At 33.1% G+C, this 15482-nt stretch overlaps 1 protein-coding gene and 1 non-coding gene across 2 annotated transcripts; both read right to left on the bottom strand.

The window, feature by feature from the left end:
- Positions 1–2260: 2260 nt before the first annotated feature.
- On the bottom strand, positions 2261–15059 carry dhhc-2 (Palmitoyltransferase). Its single transcript, NM_060606.6, has 10 exons — positions 14894–15059; positions 8838–8901; positions 6523–6778; positions 5949–6124; positions 5743–5898; positions 4356–4475; positions 4064–4148; positions 3938–4004; positions 3623–3786; positions 2261–2449 (listed from the first exon to the last, which is right to left on the bottom strand). Exons 1-10 carry the CDS (start codon positions 14927–14929, stop codon positions 2359–2361), a joined length of 1215 nt encoding a protein of 404 aa, NP_493007.2. The 5' UTR covers positions 14930–15059; the 3' UTR covers positions 2261–2358.
- On the bottom strand, positions 13407–13540 carry Y47H9C.20. Its single transcript, NR_050613.1, has one exon. It is a non-coding gene; the product is annotated as an Unclassified non-coding RNA Y47H9C.20 (non-coding RNA).
- Positions 15060–15482: the final 423 nt, after the last annotated feature.

Below are 15482 nucleotides of genomic sequence, written 5' to 3'. Positions count from 1 at the left end.
AATTGAAAAAAACCTATATACATTTTTTTCCAGAAGTTTATCTCAAAAACTGAGGTCGCGCTGGAAAAAACGTCAAAATCCAGTGTGAAACTTCTATAGGACCCCCCGTTTTTTTTCACGATTTTTACTAAAATCAACAGATTTTGGAATTTTTGACAAAGCTCAAATCAAGTTTGAGTTAGAAATGAGTTCATATAAGCAGTTTTGACTTTAAAAAATTAATACGAAATGTTCTCGTGGGATCTCCAGACTGGTTCTGATTCTTCCGATCTTTGATGTTCAAGTCTGTTTCAAGCTTCCTGGTGCTCTCGGTAATGCCAAAACTTGATAAACTCTCTTTAACAAGTTCCTACTAAAATTCCTAGCACGCACTTTAGATGTTTCGACTGTGTAGTCAAGCTGATTTGGCAAAATATGCAGCAGGAAACAATGGAAGGCTTATCAGGAATCAAATCGTTTTTCTTTGATTACAAGGTTCCATGGGACCAATATTTCAAGTTAAATTGTCCCTCACAGATGTTATTTACTATTTTTTGCGTGAATTATTAAATGTGGAATTGTGGCATGTGTTGTGGCACACATATAGAGGCTGGAAAGCTTACTTCGAAAGCAGTCTAACTTGCAATGCCTCGAGGATCTGCCCTTTCGGACACTGAACGCGCTCAGCTGGATGTTATGAAATTGCTCAATGTGTCCCTGCATGAAATGAGTAGGAAAATTTCCCGTTCTCGACACTGTATTCGCGTGTATCTGAAGGATCCGGTGAGCTACGGTACATCTAAAAGAGCTCCTCGTCGCAAAGCTCTCTCCGTGCGTGACGAACGAAATGTGATTCGTGCTGCCTCCAACTCCTGTAAGACGGCAAGAGATATTCGCAATGAGCTTCAATTGTCTGCTTCAAAAAGGACCATCCTCAATGTCATCAAACGATCTGGTGTAATCGTTCGTCAGAAACTTCGCCCTGCTCCGTTACTCTCTGCAGACCATAAACTCAAGCGATTGGAATTTGCTAAGAACAATATGGGAACGAATTGGAGTAAAGTGAGAATTTAAAAAAGCAAGAGTGAATAATTAGGATCATTGTTTTAGGTTGTCTTCTCCGATGAAAAGAAATTCAATCTCGATGGGCCTGACGGTTGCCGCTACTATTGGCGCGATTTGCGCAAGGAACCAATGGTTTTTTCGAGACGTAATTTTGGAGGAGGAACGGTGATGGTTTGGGGAGCGTTCACGGAGAAGAAGAAGCTTGAGATACAGTTCGTCAGTAGCAAGATGAACAGCACTGACTATCAGAACGTCTTGGAACTGGAGCTCTCCAAATATCTTCGTCACTACTCCAGAAAAGACTTTAGATTTCAGCAGGATAATGCGACAATCCATGTGAGCAACTCAACCCGCGACTATTTCAAGCTCAAGAAGATCAACCTTCTTGATTGGCCAGCTCGAAGTCCTGATCTCAATCCAATCGAAAATTTGTGGGGGATTCTTGTCCGTATCGTGTATGCTCAGAACAAGACTTACCCAACAGTTGCATCGTTGAAGCAAGGAATTCTCGACGCTTGGAAGTCTATTCCGGACAACCAGCTGAAAAGTTTGGTCAGATCAATGGAGGACAGACTGTTTGAGATCATCCGCACACAAGGAAACCCGATTAACTATTGATCCTTTCTTGATTTTAGTATATGAATGTTCTGTTGTTGATCAAAAATAACTGCAACTTGTTAATACGCTGTTTCTGACTGGTTTCTTGGGGATGGCGTAAAAATGTTTATGGTGTGTGTGCTAGGAATTTTAGTAGGAACTTGTTAAAGAGAGTTTATCAAGTTTTGGCATTACCGAGAGCACCAGGAAGCTTGAAACAGACTTGAACATCAAAGATCGGAAGAATCAGAACCAGTCTGGAGATCCCACGAGAACATTTCGTATTAATTTTTTAAAGTCAAAACTGCTTATCTGAACTCATTTCTAACTCAAACTTGATTTGAGCTTTGTCAAAAATTCCAAAATCTGTTGATTTTAGTAAAAATCGTGAAAAAAAACGGGGGGTCCTATAGAAGTTTCACACTGGATTTTGACGTTTTTTCCAGCGCGACCTCAGTTTTTGAGATAAACTTCTGGAAAAAAATGTATATAGGTTTTTTTCAATTTAAAAACGAATGGCATTAGCAGTTTTTCAAAAAAATTTTCGGAAGTTCCTCAAACCTTCAAATTAGGGGGGGTCCTATAGAACTTTCCCACACTGTATATATGAAAATTGTGATTTTTTTCAAGAATTTATTGCATTTTCTCGGAAAATCAATGCACCCGTAGCCGCTTAATAACCGGTGACAAGAAGAAGTGGAACAAAAAATCGATAATTTAATGATTTTCGATCGATTTTTCCGATTTTTTCGGAACTCGGATTTCGATTGTCGGATGTGGGTCCAGGTAGCCGCGGGCGTCGAGTAAGCTGAAATATTATTGGTTTTTTTGAGAGCAAACGCGCTCTAGCGATAAATGTTCGTGGTGTACTCCTCTCGGAAAATTTAAATTATTGATTTTTTCTTTCCCAAGGATTTTAATTTATTGTGTTTTTTAGACAATTTAATAGCAAACTTTAAAAAAAATTTCGAAGGAAATTTGGAGTGAGGTAAAAAATGGGCGGATCCTAAACGGGCGTTCACTTTGCAGCTATCAATAATTGTTCTACTGCAAAGTTGTAGAAAAACACCTGAGCAATATTTTGTTAGTTGACAACTTTTTGATAAATCTAAAAAAATGAGCTGTTAAATTTTTGAAACATGGGGCATCGACCGAAATTGCATTATATAATTTCGGTTGCTTATATATCGGTTAACTTTCTAGTTATTAACATAATTGTAATTACAAAATAATAAGAAATAATTGAACAATATTTTGTTAGTTGACAGTTTTTTGATAAAACAAAAGCCAAGCGAGATGAAAGCTGTTAAAATTTGAAAACATGGTGCATCGATCGAAATTACTCCATATAACTTTCGCTGCTTATATCTCAGTTCATTTTGAATTTATCAGTTTATTTCCAGAGAAAATTTATAGTAAAACATGTAATAAATATATATTTCCAGTTGAAAGATTTTTGATACAATTTATTTAAACCGAGATATAGGCTTTCAAAGTTTAGAAACATGGTGCATCGACCAAAAAAGCTCCATGAATCTTTGACGGCTTATATCTCCGTTGTCTTTTGTTTTATCTTAGAATTGTAAATTGACAAAATATTTAAAATGTACACTTCTATAATTTTGTAGTGAAACATATTTTGCTAATCAAACTACTAACCGAGATATGAGCTGTCAAAGAAACATGGCGGATAAACTCTCCTTACTAATTCGGTAGCGTATATCTCCGCTGTCTTGTGTTTAATCGAAAAATCATAAACTGGCAAAATATTTGTCGTTATTTGTTCTATAATCTTTCAGTTGAATGTTTCTTCCATCCCAACTGTAAACCAAGATATATGCTGTCAAAGTTATATGTGGTAGTTTCAGTCGATGCACCATGTTACTCTCACTTTTTTTTGCATTTATTTTCAAATTTCTAACTACAATGTATTTGTTTTCTTTTTGTTATAGTTTTGTATATAAAAAGTAAAGTTCCTTACCTTGGAAATCTGGACTTGAACAGTCTTCCAAAAAAACTCTTGAAGCATCCAGCGTAAAATGGATTTTTTGTCGAATGTCCTACAGAAGAATTGGTAGCTGCAGATGTTGATGGTGTAGATGATGGAGGTGTTGGACGATGCTTCCGGCGGTACAGGCCTTTTAGCTGAAACATACACTATAAAAAAAGCTTGGAAACTGAGAATTAATTCAAAAAAAAAAAACTTTTAAAATGATAGTAGAACATTATTATTGGCTTTTAAATTGAAAATTAAAGCTGTAGAAGTTTACCAATAAAAATTTCAAAATCTACTTACATCTTCATTTGTCGTAAGATCCGCGCACAGAAGATAAGTATGGAAGCATGCCAAACCAATAATTGACCTGGAAATTTTTTTGAACTTTTTGAACTTCAAAACGCAAAAATTCTTATAATAACTAACCACGTTGTGAAAAAGCATATGACAATGACGACTGCAGACCCGGGAGTTTTTCGCATGACATCTCCGAATGGCATCTCTTGAGCTACTGGAAACATTCAAACTTTTTGTTTTATCCTTTATTTTTTTTTCAAATTTCCCAATTTTATGTATCTATGTATTAAAAGATGACAAGAATATACCGTATTTTCTCTATTAGTCTTGCACTCCTACAGGTCAATTGAAAATTAGTCTTGCATGCAAGACTAATAGAGCAAATACGGTAAATTGATTTGAAAAATCACATGGAACTCACATAAACTGATATGTGTGACTGCACTGGCAAATAGGTAGATCACAAGAATTGAAAGACAAAATACGAATCGATAGAAATACGTGTAATTTCGGAGTCCGATACAGTTGCCGACCCACGGGCCTGAAATAGAATATATAGGGACCAGCCGTGGACCGCACCTTCGGCGCGGCCCCTGACTTCTGGGGCTGAAAATTAATTTTTTTATAAAACTACCGTAACCCTACAGTATTCCTACCGTACCACTATTGTACCACTACAGTACCCCGACTATATCCCTACACTAACCCCAAGTCACTATCCCTCCAGAAGCCAAAACTTCACAGACTACAAAGACTACATAGACTACAAACTATGGACACACAGAATAAGCGCTTTATATATAGTAAATGATAATTTATTATTTTAAACGTCAGGGGATCATCAAAAACTTATTTTTAGAAAAGTCCTCCAAGATATAAGCTGCCAAAGCTAAACCAAGTAATCTTGGTCGATACACCATGTCTTGCCGAAATTTCATGGCTTATATCTCACTAGGGAACCGTCAGAAGGTGCCCATTGGACTTGCATATGAGACCTATGCCATGATAGTGCATGTCTTAAAATGGTTACTCGTGAATTTTTAGCGGCAAAACTCCAGAACCAAGCTCACGGCGGGCTTTCAAATATCCTAAAATAGCACTGTAAGGAAGCAATTTAACGATCTAACGAAGCAATTTTCCAATTTCATTTTGGTAACTCATATCTCCGTAGATAAATTTTTTACAGAAAAGTCATCAACTAAAAAGTTGTTGATATCGTTGTAAAGAACAAGTTTGTAGTTGAAAGTTTTTACCAAAACAATTTAGTTTGAGATATAAGCATTAGAATATCAATAACAGCATAAAATAACAGCAGCAGTGCCGCACTTCAGCGCTTTTATCTCAAACAAAAATTTTTTTGTAAAAAACTTTCAACTACAAACTTGTTCTTTACAGCAATACCAACAACTTTTTAGTTGGCGACTTTTCTGCAAAAAATTTACCCGCGGAGATATGAGCTGTCATAGTGAAATAGGAGAATTGGCCCTTAAATTCTTTGTTAAAGTGATATTTTAGGATATTTGAGAGCCCGCCGTGAGCTTGATTCTGGAGTTTTACCGCTAAAAATTCACGAGTAATCATTTTAAGACATGGACTATTGAATGGCATAGGTCTCATATGCAAGTCCGATGGGCACCTTCTGACGGTTCCCTAGTCAGTTGTCTTCGGTTTTATTCAAAAACTGTTTACTGACGAAATATTGCATAAATATTTTTCTCTATATTTGTATTTGAACATTTTTTGATATCTCATAAATTACCTACTATATGGGCCGTCAAAGCTAACTAATTAAAACTAAAATAACTTACAATGATGATCGAACATAAGAACACAATTATCACAAATTGCACAATGTGAGCATCTCGGTGGCCGATATAACCGACACGTCGTACAATATTTCATTTTTACATGCTCCCCATTCACAACGACATCTTGAAAACGAGGCCTCAAATGAGCAACGTCATCTGAAAAATTTCAAAAATTCTTTCGGCAACTCGGAAAACCGGCAACTCACTAATCCCATTTCCATTTGCCTGTTGTCGATCCATTTCGATAATTTCAATGTTATCGACACGTGGCAGGATCCCGGGGTCCGTGAATGATGTGGCGAAGAAATTTGTGATAACTATTAAGGATAGTACTGCGGCGACAATCGGGATTGCAGGGGAGTATCCCCAAAGGAATGGTGCGCTGAAAAATAAAAATATGTTGGGGAAACGAAGCGGAGCATCCATTTTGTTGGCGTTCTTTTAGTTTTTTTTTTTGAATAACGAAATGATTGCTAAAAATACATTTGAATTTCGCGCCAAATTAAATTAAAAAAAAATTGTTTGAATTTCGCGCCTAAACCGAAAACGATTTTTTACAGCAAATCGGCAAATTGTCGGAAACCGGAAAACTGCCGGAGTTCAAAATTTCAGGCAAATCGGCAAATTGACAAATTGGCGGAATTGAAAATTTCCGGCAAACCGGCAAAAAAATTTGCCTTTCTTGAATTTCGCGCTAAAAAATTTGAATTTCGCGCGCTAAAAAATAGGTTTTTCTAAATTACAAAATATTTTTCAAAGCTCGCGGAGCTACCAACTCACTCAAAAACGAAATACACTGTCAAAGTGGCAATCATCAGAATTACAGTAACCACAAATGCTCCATGGCTCCGTGAGCACACAAGTCGCCCACCACACCCGAATCGATTTCTTCCCGGGTGGGATTGCCATTTTCTTCGTTTGGGGTCACTGGGCGGCAGCTCTGGAGTTGCTCGCGGAGCACTAATGTGCTCTTCTAATTGATAGGCTGATGATGTAGATGGTGACGTGGCGGAGAATGAGGAACTCATTTCGCATTCTGCAAAATTGAAATTTTTTGTTGAGAAAAAAATTTCGAATAAAAATTTCTTTAGCCAAAATTTCAAATTTTTAACAATCAAATTTAAAAAATATACCTAAATTTTCAAATACAAATTTAAAAATTCCAGCCAAAGTCAAGCAAAAAACTGCAAAAAATTGAACAATACAACTAACACATTACATTTTTTCTCATTTTCCAAACCACCCACTCCCTATGACTAATTCTACATGTGTATACAGGTGCCAGGCAGGGAGCACCTGTATACTAGTAAAAATTGCAATTTGGAAGTTTTTTAGTAGAAAAAAATTAGACAATTTTTTTATTGCGAAAAAATCTTTTTAGAAAAATCATAAGTTTTTGAAAAAAAATCTGAAAAAAATGTTCGGAATTTTTTTTTCAAAATTTCTTAGCATTTCCAAAGCCAAAAAATGGTTTCAAAGATTTAAATCCTGAGATTCAACTCACCGAGAGCTTTCATTGAACACCCATCATGCCAATGCTCCGCAAACTTTGGGTCCCACCACGAAAACTGATCGGCTTACTGTAGTTTTTGTGGAAGGACCAAAAAATGGCGGAATATTTTCAAATTCACAATTTTTAAAATAATTTTTACTCATTCTAATTCAGCTCACCTAGAGCTTTAATTTAACACCGATCATGCCCAAGTTCTGCCCATTTTGGGACCACCACGAAAACTGGTCGGGTTACTGTAGTTTCGTGGTGGGACCAAAAATGGGCGGAACATAGGCAAAATGGGTGTTATTTTGAAGCTTTCGTTAAGCTGAATACGAAAATTCAACTTTTTAAGAGTTAATTGGATGGTTTGAAATTTTTTGGAAAATTTCGAAATTTTACATTCATATAATTTTTTTGAAAATAATTTTTAAAAAACCAAAAACTTTTGAAAAAAAAAATTCAGAAATTCTCACGAAACATGTAATTACTAACATAATGGCACTAAAAGCTTAACTGGAAAATATTATTTTTCCCAAAAAAAGTCACATGTTTTTTGGCAGCTGCTGCTTTGCTGAAGTTCGAATCAGAAGGCTTCTGATTTGAACCATTAAAAATGTTGAAAATTCAGAAAACTTATAATTGTCATGGGGGTCCTGTTTTTGAGGGCCTAAAAAAAATTGAAATTCAAAAAAATTCTGAATTCAGCGGATTCAGAGCTTTCATTTAACACCCATCATGCCTTAGGTCCAACCGCGAAAACTGGGCAGGGGTACTGTAGTTTTCGTGGTGGGACCTGGGCATGATGGGTGTCAAATTAAAGTTCTTGAAATTTTAAATCAATTTTGTTTTGAAATCGCGCTAAAAAAGTTTTCTAGAAATTAAAAAAATCCAAAAAAACAACAATTTGTTTTTCGTGGTGGGCCAAACTTAAATAATTGATCCTACTACGTCCTAATTTTCAAAACAAAACTTTTTCTTGAAATTGGGAAAAAATTGCTTTGTAGAAGAAAAGGAAAAATTTTAAAAAAAAGTTTTTTTTTTTTGGTTTTTTTTTCAGGGGAGTGTTGGTAATTTAACCTGCCGAAATTTCAGGCGCTCATGTTGGAATTTTTGACGCAAAAGTTATGGTTTACTTAACACATGCTCTTTCTACGTCAGAATGTTTAGTGAAAATAAAATACACCATTTATTTCAGAAAAAATTTTATCCGGAAAAAGACGAAAAATGTCTTAAAATCTTCAAAGCTATAAATTGGTTCTAACCACGCACATTTTTGAATTCAGCTCGCCAAGAGCTTTAATTTGACCCCCAACATGCCCTATTTCCGCCAATTTTGGGTCCACCACGAAAACTACAGTAACCCAGAAGAATTCGTGGTGGGACCCAAAGTGGCCAGAACCAGGGCATGTTGAGGGTCTAATTAAAGCTCTCGGTGTGCTGAACATAAATACGCTGTTCAAATACTAAAATAACCAAGTTTGGCCAAAAATATTTTCAGGAAAAAGAAAAAGCTGGCAAAAAACAAAAAGAGAAAAATAAATTCGGAAACCACTCATTTTTTAAGGAAAATAATTAGTAAGTAAGTATTCTGAAAACTCACGATTCACGTGTGTTTCGTGTCTTTCCGTATCTCTACTTCTCTCCGTCTCCTCATCTATCGCTATCTGTAAAATTGGAGCATTTAGTGGGGAAATGGGTTGTGGACTTTTGGTTTGGTTCAAAGATTATAGAGGGAGTGCAATTTTGCACCTTGTTGGTGATAAGGTAGTTTTTTGAAATTAACATTTTTTATTAATATTACATTGAAAAAAAAAAAGCAAAACTTGAAAAAAATTGTTCGAAGTTTTTTTTTTGAAATTTACTTCAAAAAAATCAAAATCAGCTCATCATGAGCTTTAATTTAACACCCATCATGCCCATTTTCCACCAACTTTGAGTCCCGCCACGAAAACTACAGTACCCCGACATTTTCGTGGCGGGACCCAAAGCGGACGGAACCTAGGCATGATGGGTGTCAAATAAAAGCTCTCGACGAGCTGAATGTGAATAAATTAGAAAATTTTGAAAATTATTGAAAATTTTGCAGAATTTTACTTATTTTTTTGAAATTTTTGAGAGAAAAATTAAAAAAAAAAAATTTAAAAAAAAAATGTTTTCAAAAAAATTTCAGCAATTTTATATAGCATGTATGACTGCAGTAGAACACCAACTGACTATATTATTATAAATTTCGCAAAAAATTGAATTTTTAATGCCGTTTCCCAGTGGAAAATTGCCACCTCATTTATAATTCCCAAAACCTGTGATTTTGAATGATAAATTCAAATTTCCCGCCGAAAATAGAACAGAAACAGGAAGACTAGAAAAAGTACACAATATATGACGAATAGATTTTGTAGGAACAATTATTTAAAAAAAAAAAGATTTTTACACGGTTGGGTCCTGCAACGATTGAAACTTTTTAGCTACAGTACTCGGGGGTACTGTAGCTATCAAGTTTTACTCGTTGTGGGACCCGAAATCGTGATTGAATGGAGAAAATAACATTTTTTCCAACAGAAAATATACCAAAAAATTAAAAAAAAAATTTCAAATTCCAATATTTCAACTTTTTGGCTTAAAATATTTTTTTAAAAAATTATCCACTTTGGGTCATGCAGCGGTTGAAACTTTTCACCTACAGTATTTGCAGGTACTGTAGCTGAGAAGTTTATTTCGTTGCAGGACTCAAAAATGGAGAAAATAACTTTTTTTTTTAATTAGAGAACAAAACAAAACAATTTTTTGAGACTATACATTTCAAATTTTTATAATTTTCAAAAAATTGGCGCGAAATTAAAAAATTAAAAAAATCTGACAATTTTCCAATATCCAAATTTCCAATATTTTCTAAAATTATTTAAAAAAATTTAAATTCCAGTATACATTTATTATACTATTTCAAATTTTTTGGCTTAAAATTAAAACCCTTGGTTCCTGCGCCGATTGAAACTTTTTGGCTAGAGTACTTGGAGTACTGTAGCTGAGAACTTTATTTCGTTGCAGGACCCGAAAATGGAGAAAATATTTTTTTTTTCAAACAGAAAACATAATAAACAAATAAACAATTTTAAAGGTTTTGTTGAGAAAATTTTTTTATTATTTTAAACTACAAATTTCAAATTCTTATAATTTTTTTAAAAATTAGGCGCGAAATTCAAAGATATATTCAAAATAATAAAAAATCTGGCAATTTTCCAATAATTGACATAGTAACTTCTCCTCCTTCTACGCATGCCATTTGACAACACAACGAGAGAGTACACAAAATTGAGAGGGTGCAAGAGAAAACGAGATAAAAAAACGAGTTTTCAACAACACACATACACTCTCACTCACTCATTCTACCTTTCCACAAATTGAGAAGAAATATTTTTTTTTGGAAAATTTAGAGATTCAGGGATTAGGAGAGACGCAGACACTAAAAGGGATATTTTTTTAGGGGGAAAAGCTTAGGGAAATTGAGACAAATTTGATAAAGTTCGCTTGGGAAGTTTTTGAATTTTTTTTTCTTTGGTGAGAATGTGATTGGTTTTGGGTCTCGACGGGAAAATTGAAAATTGAAGGGTTACTGTAGTTTTAAAGGAAGTTTTTCTAGAAAACAGTTTTTTTTTTAATTCAACTTTTGGCTAGATTTAGGAAATTTGAAAATTTGGGAAAAATTACTTTAAAATTTTTTTTGAGAATTAAAAAAAAACACAAATGTTTTCCTAATATTTTTGGGTCTCACAACGAAAACTGGAGGGTTACTGTAGATTTTTTTAACAAAATTTGGCTGGACAAACTTTTATAAAATAATATAAATTTTTGGTTAGATTTTAGAAAAAAGTTTGAAAATTGGGGAAAAAATGTTTGAAAAATGTTTTATTTATGGTTTTTTACTGAAAAGGTACAAACTCGGAAAAATTGAGGAAAAAACTTAGAAGTCAATAAAATTTAGATTTTTAGAAAAGATGTTGTTTGAAAATTTTTGGTTGAGTTTTAAAATTTGTTTTTTTGCACATTTTTTGCACATTTTTTGCACATTTTTTGGACATTTTTTGGACATTTTTTGGACATTTTTTGGACATTTTTTGGACATTTTTTGCACATTTTTTCACATTTTTTTGCACATTTTTTCACATTTTTCAAACATTTTTTCACATTTTAAAAGTTAGAACGGTAGATGAATTTTTAGAGTAAAAGTTAATTTTTCGAAAAAAACCTCTATATTCATGTTTTTAAATTCTGAAAATGCGTAGTCGGACATATAAAAAATAAAATTAAAAAAAATTATTAGAATTTAAAAGTGACAGGTGAAGTTTTTTTTCGAGTGAAAAAATTTTAAACATTTTTGAAAAATCCAAAAGTAAAAAAAAAAAAATCAATAAATCACAATTCCCAACTAATAATATCAATTTCTAATGCCAAAAAGCCAAGCAAAACGGTGTGAAAGATTAAAATTTCGATGGTTTCTAAGAAGTTTTTGCGTTTTTCGCTTTCCCTCCGGCGCGCAGCTTTCCCCTACCCAATTTTCTCGGCGTCTCTCACCTTTTTCACACTATTTTTCACATTTTTTCAATTCGAAATCAATATGTTTGATGAGATGATGATTGATTACACTTTGCGCGCAAGAAAACGAAACAAAAACGGGGAGGGAGGGGAAAAGAAGAAGCTGCCGATTTTCACGCCTTTTGGGAATTAGTGTCTAGCTGCTAAAAAAAATGTAAGGGGTTTTGACTATATTGGCTTTGAGATACAAAAATTTTGAATTTTAAGTCAAACATTTGAATTCAGTGTGCTGAGAGCTTCAATTTGACACCCATCATGCCTGGGTCCCGCCACGAAAACTGAAGTACCCCACTATTCGTGGTGGGACCCAAAGTTGGCAGAACTAGGGCATGATGGGTGTTAAATGAAAGTTCTTGAAGAGATGAATGCATAAATTTTTAATTAAATCATGAAATTTCAAATATGAATCTGAAAAAAATTTAATTAGACAAAAAAATTTTTTGTGAATTTTTAAAATTTAATTTTCCGGTTTTTCCCTCATTTTTTCACAGTGAAAATTTTTTTATAAATTAGTTTTAGTTGTAATTTAGGTATAAGAAATCCGAAATTTTTTTTGAGAATCAAAAAAAAATTTCAATCGAAGAAAAATTTTTTTTTTGAAAAATTTCGAAAAAAAATTTCCAATTTTTATTCGGACCATTTTATTTTTCAAGTATTGGAAAGATAATACCAATTTTCATATTTTTCACGCCAAGAGTTTCCATTTAACACCCATCATGCCTAGGTTCCGCTGATTTTGGGTCCCACCACGAATTCTAGCCGGGTTATTGTAGTTTTCGTGGTGGGACCCAAAAGGGGCGGAACATAGGCAAGATGGGTATCATTTTGAAGCTCTAATTGAGCTGAATTTTAAAAAACAAAAAAAACTAGAAACTCATTTTTTGAATTTTTTTAAAGTTTTGAAAAAAAAATTTCAATGAAAAAATGAATTTTTTGAAAAATATTTTTTAATTTACAATTTAATTTTTTTTTAAATTTGTTCTGCAAAACTACGTTTAATTCATTGAAAGATTTTATTTAATACACATTATGTCTAGGTTCCGCTTATTTTGGGTCCCACCACGAATTCTACCCGGGTTACTGTAGTTTTCGTGGTGGGACCCAAAAGCCGGCGGAACCTGGGCATAATGAGATTATTTTGAAGATTTAATGAGCTGGACATTAAGCTTCAAGCAAGGGTTTGCGCAAAAAATTAAAAAATTAAAAAAAAATTCATAACAAATCTTTCTTTTTTTCCAAAAAATTTTCCAACATTTTTTTTTCAAAATATTTTTGTAAATTTTGTAAATTTTCAAAATTTTTGTGTTTATGTTATTATTTCAAAAATTTGCAAAAATTGCAAGAACCAAAAATATTTTAAAAAAATTAAAAAATTAATAGAAAATTCCCAATTTCCCAAATTTCAGCAAAAAAATCTCTAACTAGATAAAAAGTAAAGCAAAAAATGAAAAAATGTGAAGAAGAGAGGAAACTTGAATAATTCATGAGGGGATGCATTGGGGGGGGGGGAGAGGAAAACCACTCAAAAAATGAGAAAAAAGTGGGAAGAGGGGGGGGGGGGGACACTGGAAGACGGAGGAAAAATATATATGAAGAAAGTGGTTTTCGTTCCGTTTTTCTATCTTGTTTTCTTATTTTTATTCGATTTTCTAGTAGACACTCGGAAATTTGAAATTCGAAAAAAAAATTTTAGAACAAAAAAATATTTTCAAATTTTTTTTAAAATTTAAAATTCCAAAATTCCAGAGTTCTAAACTATTTTTTTAAAATCTTTTTAGAGATACATCACTTTTTATCACTACCCAAAACACTGAATTAGCACCTGTTTTACCCATTTGGGTCCCACAACGAATTACAACCGGGTTACTGTAGTTTTCGTGGTGGGACCCAATGTGGACGGAACCTGGGCATGATTGGTGGCAAATTGAAGCTCTCGGTGAACTAGATTTACATAAGAAAGAATAAATAGGCTCGCTTCGAAATTTGTTTTCGAAAATTGAGATTAAACTTTTTTTTAATTTCCAAATTTTATTCTAATGTTTTAAAAAATAAAATTTTACATAACTTTTTTATATTATTTTCTTATTTTTCATGTCAAGAGCTTTCATTTGACACCCATCATGCCCAGGTTCCGAACACTTTGGGTCCCACAACGAAAACTACAGTAACCCGGCAATTTTCGTGGTGGGACCAAGGCATGATGGGTGTTAAATAAAAGGTCTCCGTGCGCTAGATTTACTTAAAAGTTAATAAATAGGCTCGCTTCAAAATTTGTTTTCGAAAATTGAGATTTAAATTTTTGAAAAATTCCTTAAACTTTTTTTTCAAAACTTCCAAATTTTATTCTAATGTTTTAAAATATAAAATTACACATATGTTTTTTAAAATTATTTTCTGATTTTTCATGTCAAGAGCTTTCATTTAACACCCATCATGCCCAGGTTCTGCACACTTTGGGTCCCACAACGAAAACTACAGTAACCCGCCAATTTTCGTGGTGGGACCCAAATCGGACGGAACCTAGACGTGATGAATGCTAAATTGAACCTTACCTTGAACTTGCCTTGAAAAGTTCAAAAATCGTGTTTTTAAAGGGTTACGCATTACAGTTTAAAAAATTAAAATAAAAAAAAATTTTAATTGAAATTTTTTTTTTGAAATTTGTAAAAAATTCCAGAATTTTTCCGTCAAGTTTCAATTCGAAAAACTTCAAAATTTATTTAAAAAACAAGATATTCAGTTTTTTGTTTTTTTTGTCCCAGCACGCCAAGACTGGGCTCAATTTTTCACAGCGTACTTCCTAGGGTTACTCTAGTTTTCAATTTGAAAAAAATTTCAAAGTTTTTTTTGGATTTTTTCTAAAAAGTTTAATTTTAAAGTTTAAAATTCACTAAATTTTTATTAAAAATTTTTAAGAATCCAATAAAAATTTCAAAAACTGAATGAGTGAAAAATGTTCGAAAAAAAATTTGATAAAATTTTTTTTCATTTTTTAAAAAACCTTTTCCACTTATTTTCATATCACTTAGTTTACAAATTTTCCGCTCAAATTCATTATTTTCTCACCTCTTCATCCAGTAATCTCTGCGTCATTAAAGCCATTTTCAGAAATTTGTCAGAAATTTTTCCAGATTTTTTTCAGCGAAAAAAAAGTCCCAAAAAATCAATAATTTCTCAGTTAAAAGAATAGAAATATGATGCGGCGGTGGTGATGGTTTCTAGTGATATGAATAAAATATTGAGAACAAAACTAAAAATGAAGTGAGAGGTTTTAGAGAAAAAGAGAGGAGTAAAATGAGGTGATAAGAGACCTCTGTGCTTATTATCAGCACAAAATGTGCACCTTTAAATGTGCATTTTTTTTTGGAGGCAGGCAGTAATAAGGTTAATTATAATTTCAAAAAATACTGGAAAAAAAATCAAATTTTCGAAAAAAAAATTAAAAATTAAAAATTCAGAATTTTTTTCCGAATTTTCAAATTTTTTTCAAAAGCTTCTTAAATGTGATTAAACGTGATTTAATGCCATTTTTCTTATTTTTTTAATGTTAAAATCTGCCCTGGTTCCCCTTATTTCGGTCCCATCACGAAAACTACAGTAACCCAAAAGTTTTCGCGGCGGGACTCAGAACCGAATATGGGCAATGAGATAAATT

The sequence above is a fragment of the Caenorhabditis elegans genome, chromosome I (assembly GCF_000002985.6).
Source record: "Caenorhabditis elegans chromosome I".
NCBI lineage: Eukaryota > Metazoa > Nematoda > Chromadorea > Rhabditida > Rhabditidae > Caenorhabditis > Caenorhabditis elegans.
Note: the sequence above shows the minus strand (reverse complement) of the source record. Positions and strands in the feature narration are given on the sequence as shown.

Bases quoted from the DNA above. Each gene is read 5' to 3' on its own strand.
- dhhc-2 (NM_060606.6), bottom strand. From the start codon at position 14,929: ATGGCTTTAATGACGCAGAGATTACTGGATGAAGAG. The intron at 6,125-6,522 runs GTGAGTTGGTAG...TTTATTTTTCAG, and splicing joins ACAGTGTATTTCGTTTTTGA to CGCACCATTCCTTTGGGGAT. The intron at 2,450-3,622 runs GTAAGGAACTTT...ATAATATTTCAG, and splicing joins TTCAAGTCCAGATTTCCAAG to CTTACTCGACGCCCGCGGCT.